The sequence below is a fragment of the Maylandia zebra genome, linkage group LG19 (assembly GCF_041146795.1).
Source record: "Maylandia zebra isolate NMK-2024a linkage group LG19, Mzebra_GT3a, whole genome shotgun sequence".
Taxonomy (NCBI): Eukaryota; Metazoa; Chordata; class Actinopteri; order Cichliformes; family Cichlidae; genus Maylandia; species Maylandia zebra.
This window is the reverse complement of record NC_135185.1, coordinates 23,270,146-23,279,183: the sequence shown is the minus strand read 5'-3', so window position 1 is coordinate 23,279,183 and position 9,038 is coordinate 23,270,146. Positions and strand designations below refer to the sequence as shown.

At 38.2% G+C, this 9,038-nt stretch overlaps 2 protein-coding genes across 17 annotated transcripts in view; both read left to right on the top strand.

Annotated features, from left to right (window-relative positions):
• Positions 1-234: 234 nt before the first annotated feature.
• Positions 235-4,714, top strand: LOC101474344 (E3 ubiquitin ligase TRAF3IP2). Of its 2 annotated transcripts, XM_004540326.4 has the most exons (10): positions 235-275; positions 416-818; positions 889-1,025; positions 1,655-1,751; positions 1,876-2,066; positions 2,707-2,795; positions 2,876-2,944; positions 3,367-3,471; positions 4,186-4,260; positions 4,351-4,714. In XM_004540326.4, exons 2-10 carry the CDS (start codon positions 439-441, stop codon positions 4,519-4,521), a joined length of 1,314 nt encoding a protein of 437 aa, XP_004540383.2. In that variant the 5' UTR covers positions 235-275; positions 416-438; the 3' UTR covers positions 4,522-4,714. The 2 variants fall into 2 exon arrangements, with proteins under 2 accessions (XP_004540383.2, XP_012777325.2); XM_012921871.3 differs by having other exon boundaries at positions 253-818; positions 1,720-1,751.
• A 1,390-nt stretch (positions 4,715-6,104) lies between these two features.
• The window catches only part of LOC101473745 (uncharacterized), a 29,506-nt gene continuing 26,572 nt past the window's right edge, over positions 6,105-9,038 (top strand). For 7 of the 15 annotated variants that reach the window (XM_076877516.1, XM_076877518.1, XM_076877514.1 and 4 more), the window contains exons 1-4: positions 6,106-6,547; positions 8,441-8,647; positions 8,739-8,822; positions 8,898-9,002. In XM_076877516.1, the coding sequence (XP_076733631.1) occupies positions 6,538-6,547; positions 8,441-8,647; positions 8,739-8,822; positions 8,898-9,002 (406 nt within the window). In that variant the 5' untranslated portion in view covers positions 6,106-6,537. Of the gene's footprint in view, positions 6,548-8,440; positions 8,648-8,738; positions 8,823-8,897; positions 9,003-9,038 lie in introns of all 15 variants that reach the window. The other 8 variants (XM_076877524.1, XM_076877523.1, XM_076877521.1 and 5 more) reach the window with 2 other exon arrangements.

The window sequence follows — 9,038 nt, the reverse complement described above, 5'->3', positions numbered from 1 at the left end:
CTTTGTTTTTTTGTTTTGTTTTTTTAAGTTCTAATGTGGACTGCTTATAAAAAAACATTTTCACAATTTAAAAAAAAGAGTTTAAAAACAACTAAATTCCTTACTCATGCAGGCTTTCCTGTCCAATCTGGCACAGGCATACAGACTGCATTCTTGGCTCTGATTGGACGCGCAAAGGCGTGAGATATTTGCATATAGTAGGTTCCAGTGCAAGTCTGTGCATCCACAGGAGTCCTGAAACCAGACTTTTAACAGGAGGGTGATGCCTCTCTCTGGTACTTAACCATAGACATGTTTATGAGCATGAACTTTCGTGTTGTTGTTTTTAATACCTGCAAGTAAATTAAGCTCGATCTATTGATTTTAACACAAGGAAATGTTTGTTTTACACCTCATCTAATTTGATGTGGTACAGGATGTGTCTCAAGCTGAGATAAAATGGAGAAATCTGGAAAGGAGCCAAAGCTAGAAAACAGCTTTCAACTTATGAACGCTGGAGTAAGAGAAAATGAAATGGATCGACCGAGATGCTGCATGAATGCAGATTATTTCTACCGAAGCCCAAACAGATGCAGAGAAATGAATCAAGAGTTTTGCGAGCAGAAACTTCATTTTATGCAGCATGTGGAGATGATCCAACCCAGAGTACCAGAAGATGGAAGAGAAATATCTTCCAGGATGAATCTACATCATCAGTCTTCTGATGACTGCTTTTCTCAAGGAGCGATGCCGAATGGCACAAAAAGAGAGTGCGGCTGCTGGGAATGTGGAGCAAAGCGTTGTGGAACAACTGAGCCTGCAAATGGAAACACAGCGAGGTAACCATGTTACACTTTTAGGGAGTAAAATACCAGCACACATTTGATTAGTTAAAGCATTCATTTTCAGAGGGGAGGATGAATGCGACGCTCAACCTCAGAGTGATTTAGAAGAGGAACTCGAGGCTCCTTTGCCGCTGAAAGATGACAACGAGTGGCAACACTGTACTCCCTTTTTACTTCCCCACCACGACGTGCATAGCTGCGGTAAGGAAAGCAGTTCTGTGATCTGTTGTGATTCTTTTATTTGTGTAATTAGATAAAAGAAACCTTGAAAGAGGCTGTGAATACTCTGTATGTTTGTAATACATATAGCTATGACACACATGTAGGGTAACACTTCATAATGTGGCCTGCGACTAAGAGCACTGTTCCCCTGTAATGAAATGGAGTTTTAACGTATTTAATTTGAAATTACCAACATATACTTAAAGGTAAGTACACTAGAATAAGGGGCTAGCAAGTATGCTGTACTTCGGGGCATGTGGCTGTATTATGGAATGACTTAACCTTGCCTAACTTCTGAGTACTTTACAGGAAAGGTGTCAAACTTTATGCAGTAAGTAATTTTAAGTACAATGCAGGTAAAGTAAAGCAACTGAAAAATAGAAAAAACAGAAAAATGTAAAAGAAGTTTTAAATATTAGGATGAAACCTGTTGTGAATTTAAGGGTTGTGATTAGTATTTACTGTTTGAGGTAAAGAAAAAAGATGCTTATTTACTCTTGATTTTGAAAAAACTGCTTTTACTGAAACACTTTCAACAGACACTCCCATAGAAATGTTTAAACTGTACACAATGACCTTCGTCATATTATGAACTTAATACTCTGCAGGAGAATGGCTGTGTAATCTCAACCGATACCATCCTCAGTCACGTCACCTCTCTGCTCCTTTCCAGCACTGGACACCTCGGAATCAACCCCAAAATGGGTAAACACAGCTGACGATGTATTCAGAAAACAACATTTTTTACATGTATGGTATATTGATAAAGGTTGGCAAGATTATGTGAAAGATGTTGGTCTTCGTATATTTTTCTTTCTTGCTGCTTCAGGCTCCAGTTTCATGACCACTTTAAGAATAACATCATGGGAAGTGTCTCAGTTAACGTCCCTCACTTCTCACTTCCCACTGTGGAGGATGTTTCACGGGTCAGCATGCTGAATGTGGGCTCAGCAGGAGCAGAGGAGTCCGCTTCACATCCACACGGGAAAAGGAAGGGCATCCGTTTGCCCGATGAGTGCCGTGAGACTTTTTTTGGCACTTTATTGTCTCTGTAACAAGGAATGCACATTTAAGTGTTAACGGAACAGATTAATTAGTATCTTAGAGACATTTCGTCGCTAGCGCAGAAACTATCTACTTAGCACGTAAACTGAAGTAATATTTATTTGTATTGTCTTTATAGATTCACATTTAAAATAAAAAGCAAGCTCAAAATATTGTAAGAAAGCTAGCTTTAGGCTATATTTTTGATTAATTTTTCAAATTTATAATATAGGAATGAGTTACTTAGAATAATGATGAAGATATTTTTGCTGACCACATTTTTTATATACATTTTTTTTTTGTTTATTTTTAGAAATCGGTGACCCAAACCCAGTGGTAGCTTAATTATTTTCTCAAAATGTAATTTGATACCAAAGGCAGTCAGGATAAAGGTACTTCACCTATCTGATCATTTTTATTTGCTGCTGTTTCTTCTTTTTTGAAACGTTTTAAGTCACAGTTTGGCTTTGAACACTTGCACTAAATGAAGCATCAACAGCCAAACCAGTATGTAACAGTATAGCAGAAAATACAAGTACGCTTATATTAAGCTGACACTGAACATAAAGCTTTAAGATTCTGATTGTTTGGGTTTTATTATCTTGCCTCTTCTCAGGAAACGTTTTCATCACTTACTCTTCGGACGTGTCCTCAGAGATGGTCCCCTTTGTGGATTTCCTCACAAAGCAAGGTTTTCGACAGGCTGTAAGTTTCCACCCTGTGTACACTATCATTCTGTAATATCATTAAACACTTTGCTCACAGCACTAACCTAAATTTCACAGATTGACTTATATGACAGCTCCATTAGATGTATGGACGTCAACAAGTGGACAGACAGTTACCTTAAAGATGTAAGTAATTATGAGAATTGTGTGCGAAGTTATATTGTTACCATAAATTGCTGCAAGTATCTCTACAAGTCTACCTTTTTAATACTCCTTACTAGGCTACACTATTATTTGCACAGGTCTTGTAACATATGTTTTTCTATCTTATTTTTAAACTATGACTCTAGCTTGATAGTAAGTCTGCTTTCTGTTAGTGTTTATGTAGTTATGTGGTTGTGTGAGCTCCAGAGAATCTCAGATTCCCCCTGGGATTAATAAAGTACCCATCATCAAGATCAGCAAGTGTGTTACCCTCTATAACAGATAAAATGATATTTCATATTCCATGTTTTTGCTGTATCTGTGTTTATTTCAAGTTACTTTTGTATGAACACCGTCTTTTTATTCAGTGTCTGAAATTTCTGTCTGTTTTTTTTTTTTAACAGCCGTTAACCCTTATTATTATCGCCATCAGTCCAAAGTACAAGGAGGATATTGAAGGACCTGCAGTTGACAGCCATGGTCTACACACCAGATATATCCACTCAATAGTGAGGATAAATCAGCAATGGAGGAAATACTCAAATACTGTATTTTAGCAGAGGAGTTAATTCTACACTGAATTAGAAAATGCTATTAAAATATTAGAGTTGTGATACTGCGCAAAAGTCTTGAGCCACCCTTAAATTATTTCATTTAATTTCTTTAGAGGGCCTTGAGCAATAATTCTCCAGGCTTTCTGAATGGCTTTTTTCTTTGGACATTCAAGCATAAAAATGCATTTAACTTGAAGGATGAACCAGCGTTATGTCTACACACGACAGAGAGCTTAGCAAAGAAACAATTTAAAATTGTATCTTTAGACACTTTGTTACAAACACTATGTCAAAACATAAGGACTAGGCTTAAAAACAGATCTATAGCAGACTCAAGGATTTATAATCCTTATATACATTAAAAAAAAACGTTTTCACGTTTCAATGAATTGCTGCAGCAATTTCCAGTCGTCCTAGCAAAATATAAATAAATGGAGCTGACTCCAGACTTTTTCCACAGTATTGTTATTTAGAAGTGTTCAGTATGTAAAAGAACATTTATTCATTTTTTTCTTAACAGTAAGTTTTATGATTAAGTTCTTCATTCCTTTAATGTTTATTAATGTTTATGAACACAAAAAAATAATGTCATATTTCTTTACATAAATAATATGCAATAATGCTGACAGGTAAACTTAGAGTATTTTATTGTATATTTAATTTTGCCAGATGCAGAATGAGTTCATCCAGCAGGGGAGCTTGAATTTTAGATTCATCCCGGTTCTCTTCCTTTGTGCATCCCAGGTCAGAAAACATTTCCCATATTTATCCCTTTGCATTTATCTTATCTTTATTATATATATATTTTTTAAAAACTGTGGAAAATCTCGACAGAAACATGTCCCAAGCTGGCTCCAGAATACTCGCGTGTACCGCTGGCCGCAGGACACTGAGGATTTGTTACTGCGACTGCTGAGGGAGGAGAGATACGTGGCTCCTCCTGTACCTGTGGAGCTCAGCTTATTCATCAGGCCTGTTACCATGAGCGACGCAGCTACACTGTAAACAAACAAACTGGTGTTCGGGCATGTGTCTGGGTTTAATGTTTCTGCTTTAAAAGCTACATTTTGCAGTAAGTTTATTTTACAAATCCACAGTTTGATCCAGTTTAAGTTGAGATATAAGCTCATGTTCCAAGTTCTATTTTATGTTAAGTGCTGTTTTTCAGATGACTCAATAAAGTTTTTTCCATGTATTTAGACACATTTCTCTGGTACATTTACTATGTAAACATACGCAGAATATATTATATAATAACTCTGAATGGCATTCCTACCAATGGTGTGGCTTATTTGCACAGGTGTCACCTTTTGGAGGTATTGGCCTGTGGGAGACTTTCTTGGAACCACCCACATACTTGTAAATGTCCAGATTACCTTCTCTCTCTTTGCAGCATCCCCCCCCCCTCCCCCTCCTTCTCATTATTCACTCCACAGCAGTGTTTGCTAATCACAGTGTTATACACAGCGCTTTTGTTGCTATTATTTTTAATATTTTCATGGTTGTTTATCATGAAAGCAATGTTCTTAGTTTAGCATCAGGATTAAGAGGGTGGCCTTTTTGTTGTTGTTGTGGTTTGGATTGGATTGCTCTTTTTACTGTGTGAAACTATCTAACTTTAATGAAATTATATTAAGACTGGCCAAACCGACCAATCTAAAATATATTTGAATAAAACAGAACAGACTTTATCCAGAACTTTGGGGTGCAAATCAGTCACCCTCCATCACTTTAGCTGCTACTCAGGTTTTTCAGATGTCCAATGTCAGTGGGATTTTCATTGTGGTGGTTTTTTCTCAGATGGAAAACATACTTAAAGTCATATCAATCATTTTGTCAGTATTTTATACAAAATGTCAATGCTAGCAGAGACCACTGAATTTAAGTAACTACCGATGATTAATTTATTATGTTCATGTGAAAAAAAACCAATACTGGAAATAGGAATTTTAAATAAGAAATGAACTTTAAGCTCTGTTGCCTTGAAGACACAAACCATGGATCCCGCGTTGCAGGTATTAAAATAAATTAAAATAAAAACCTGAACAACTGGAAGAAGCAGTTATGGAAAAGATTTAGGCCACCGGGGGGGAAACAATTCTGACTTCTTTTTTCTTTCGATGGCCCTAATCCTTTTCCATAAGCAGTTGCAGTTTTGGCTCCTGTTAACTTTTGTCAAACCAGGATCAGGCTACATTTATCCATGATTCCTATTAATGACCTCTTGCAGAAAAACATGCACTTATGGACCTTTTTATGGACTTTTTTTTAATCAACTAGTACTAGTTCTGAAATTACTCAAAAGAAGCTGTTTTAACCTAACTTGAAGGTAGAAGGGGGGGATTTGAAGGTAGTTTTCATCTGAATTGCCATTAATCGTGGGCCTGTGATTTGTTTTTAGTGGACAGAGTGCTGCAGCAGCCAGTAGGGGTGCTCAATTCAGCCAGCTGATCTTGCACACCCTTGAACGTCCAAAAAAGGTCTGCCAGAGCGGCTGGTGAGCAGAGCTCCAGCTAAGAATAACCTGTATTTTCTGGGCGGATAGAGTTACCTTGCAGCCTTCCTGCTCTCTGCACTGGCCTATACCCATGTGAGCCCCCAGAAACACTGGGTGAGATATTGTGCATTTCCCCTCACCCTGCCCAGCCCTGTGCTTAGCTTGGCTGATTCTTCCCCTGTGTCGCTTTACTTTGCCCCACTGTCCCCAGACCCCCTTTTTTAATGCTGCCTCACAGGCAGCTCCAAATTCCCCAACATATGTAGGCTTTCAATTCATGCTTAATTTTCCATTTTCTACTTTTTAAAACCTTGGACAAGTTCCACCTGTGGATGTTATGGGTAAGAAGACAAGGCTGTGACGGTCCAAGTGACAATGGAATAATTTACCACCTGGGACACTTTTTTTTTTCCTGAGAAAGTGGATTCAAACTGGATTTACTGGAGCCGTCACCAGTTAATTCTTCATGAGGAGGCTTTGTCTCCAATTTAAAGTATCCTACCTGAGATAGTCTACACGTCACAATGGCTGAAGGTAGGGTTGTTACACCTGGGTCTTCAAGCACAACTGTTCAAATAAAACCTTTACTACAGCACAAAAATCCACAGTAATAAATTCTGCATAACAAATAAACGGCAGTGTTTTGATAAGTTGTGTCCTCTGACGATGATGTGTCGAAAGTTGGTTGCTATAAATATAAGCTATCAAGTCACCAGAGTATTCGCATTGCTCTCCTGTGACAGACTGCAGCTGCAGCTGACCTCAGCCAGGGTGGTAGACCTCAAGCACGTCAAAAGGAATATACATAAATAAATAAAAGTGTGAAAAAACACCTGCAAGTCCTGCATTCACAGTACTGTGTAAATGTAAGACACTCTTAGATCATGCTTAAATGTGCAAAAGTGGTGTTAGTGGAGGAAAAAAATCGTCTTCGTCTGATATATTAATGCAGAAGACTGCTGCTACTGATCCACCAGTGTCTATAAAGAGCATTTCCTTGTGACACTGTAGACCTGCTTTTCACTTATATATGTACAGTTTCTTATTGCAGTCAGCAAGTTTAGACAAGTGTTCCCTATTCTGTATGCCTTTGTGCTACTCTTTGAATCGTTAGCCGTTATTTTAAAGGCATCAAAAGCACTGTAGAAAGCTGATAACAATAAATAACCTGTAAAGCTTTATAATGCGCTCCAGCACATAGTCTTTTCTTATGAAGTGTATAGTGCATATTGGCTACTCTGTAAACAAAGCCAATGCTCATAATTACTTAATGTTATTACTTCAGTTATCACCAGTTTTAAAAAGCACATTTTAAGATCGAATGTTTTTGGGTTTAGGGTTTTTTAACAGCGAGTGAACTTGTTGTGTTTTCACAAAAAATGTAATAACACGATAGTTACTTAGAAAAATTGCACAGCTCTAAACGATGCTGTTGATTGAAGAGTTGAGTTTGCGTTTGAGAGGTTTTTTTCCCCCGTGTCCTACACGCTGGAAGCAAGTGGTCATGCATCGAACATTTTCAGAGTTCATTCAACTTGGACCTTGAGTGAAGGTCTCCCTGACGCCTGACATTACAGTAAATCAGTACAGATAATCTTACACTCTGTGCACAGCATTTAATGATGATAACACTGTTACTAAATGCTGCCTTGGGCATTTTTCACTGTGCTAAGCCAGTCTAAAGTGTGTCAGTACATTTGGAAAATGTCACTGCTAAAATTGGAGTGCCCTATCACACCATGACTTTTCTGATGACGTTTAACATTTCAGATTAATATAAATAATAAGGAAATAAAGAGACAGTATAGGGTCATGGTAAAGATGAAAAATTATATATACAACTAATAATGCACTATGTGCGCAAAATGTCTTCCTGTCAGGGTTTGTCTTCATTGTGTAGATGATAAGACTTGAAAGGTTTAAGAAAATGGGCTTTTATTAAGACGCCAGGGCAAAATCATTGTTACGATAGTGAAATTACTGAAAGAGGGCGATAATATGACCGAAAAAGACTTACGCAACAATTGACAGATCTGATAAAACATACATAGTTTGCACACTTTGTAACAGAGGAACAAAACACGGAGAAACACTTTCACTGTTGTTAGAAGGAGACATACAGAGATTTCACAGCTAAAAGTGTAATGTCAGCTCCTTCTGGTGGACAAACTATGCAAGTGTGCAAGTTCTTGCTACCAATCACTCATTATAGACAACAATAAATATGTGTACAAGCAGACATTTAATTGTTTTATCAGTTCTGATCCATATAGGTTTTGCACATGATCTGCAGTGGATATTTATAAAGAACTGAAACCCTTGTGGTTACTTTAGCAGTGCAAGAATATCAAACATTACAAGCACAAGAACAAAAGCAGAAAGAATTTGTCAGACTAACTTTTGTCTATTTATGTCTTCCACATATAGTAGCCAAATCAGCCTCCCACGCTGCAGCCACTGGGTCCAGTGACGGAGCAGCAGCGCCACAGACGAGCTCTCTCAGATCCAAAGGTCTGGGGCTGCTCAACAAGGTGAAAATGTCTGTTGAGCTGCTGATTGCCCTTGCTGCTCTCCTGTCCTGGCTGGTTGTAGGTGTGGTGATGTTTGACTTTGTTGAGTACAAAGCAGTCCCCGGTAAGCCACAAAATCTAAAAGTGTATGTCCCCAAGTCTTTTAAGCCATCAGTTATGCAGAATCTGACCAACATGTTTGCTATCATCGTTAGACATCCAGCAGATCATAACGGACCCTGTCCAGGCCGTGAACGACGCCACTGATGAGTTATCCAGTCTGCTCAATAAGTTTCAAGGTAGTGGGGAATTTATCTTGGCACAGTTTTTATTTGTGTAAGCTCTCTAATGCATGACTTGCTGTACTTTTGCAGAATGCGCACCGGATTTAAGTGACCCCATGTCAGCTGCCAGATACGCAGCCGAGGAAATATCAGAAGCAAAAGATGGGTTTGTTCGATATTTGTCAGATGAAGAAGGTATGACCGCTCACTCCTACCAACACAAGCAAAAAA

Excerpts from the sequence above, each read along its gene's own strand:
- LOC101474344 (XM_004540326.4), top strand. The coding sequence starts at position 439 with ATGGAGAAATCTGGAAAGGAGCCAAAGCTAGAAAACAGCTTTCAACTT. Across the intron at positions 1,026-1,654 it reads CCACGACGTGCATAGCTGCG|GAGAATGGCTGTGTAATCTC; the intron begins GTAAGGAAAGCA and ends AATACTCTGCAG. Across the intron at positions 2,067-2,706 it reads CCGTTTGCCCGATGAGTGCC|GAAACGTTTTCATCACTTAC; the intron begins GTGAGACTTTTT and ends GCCTCTTCTCAG.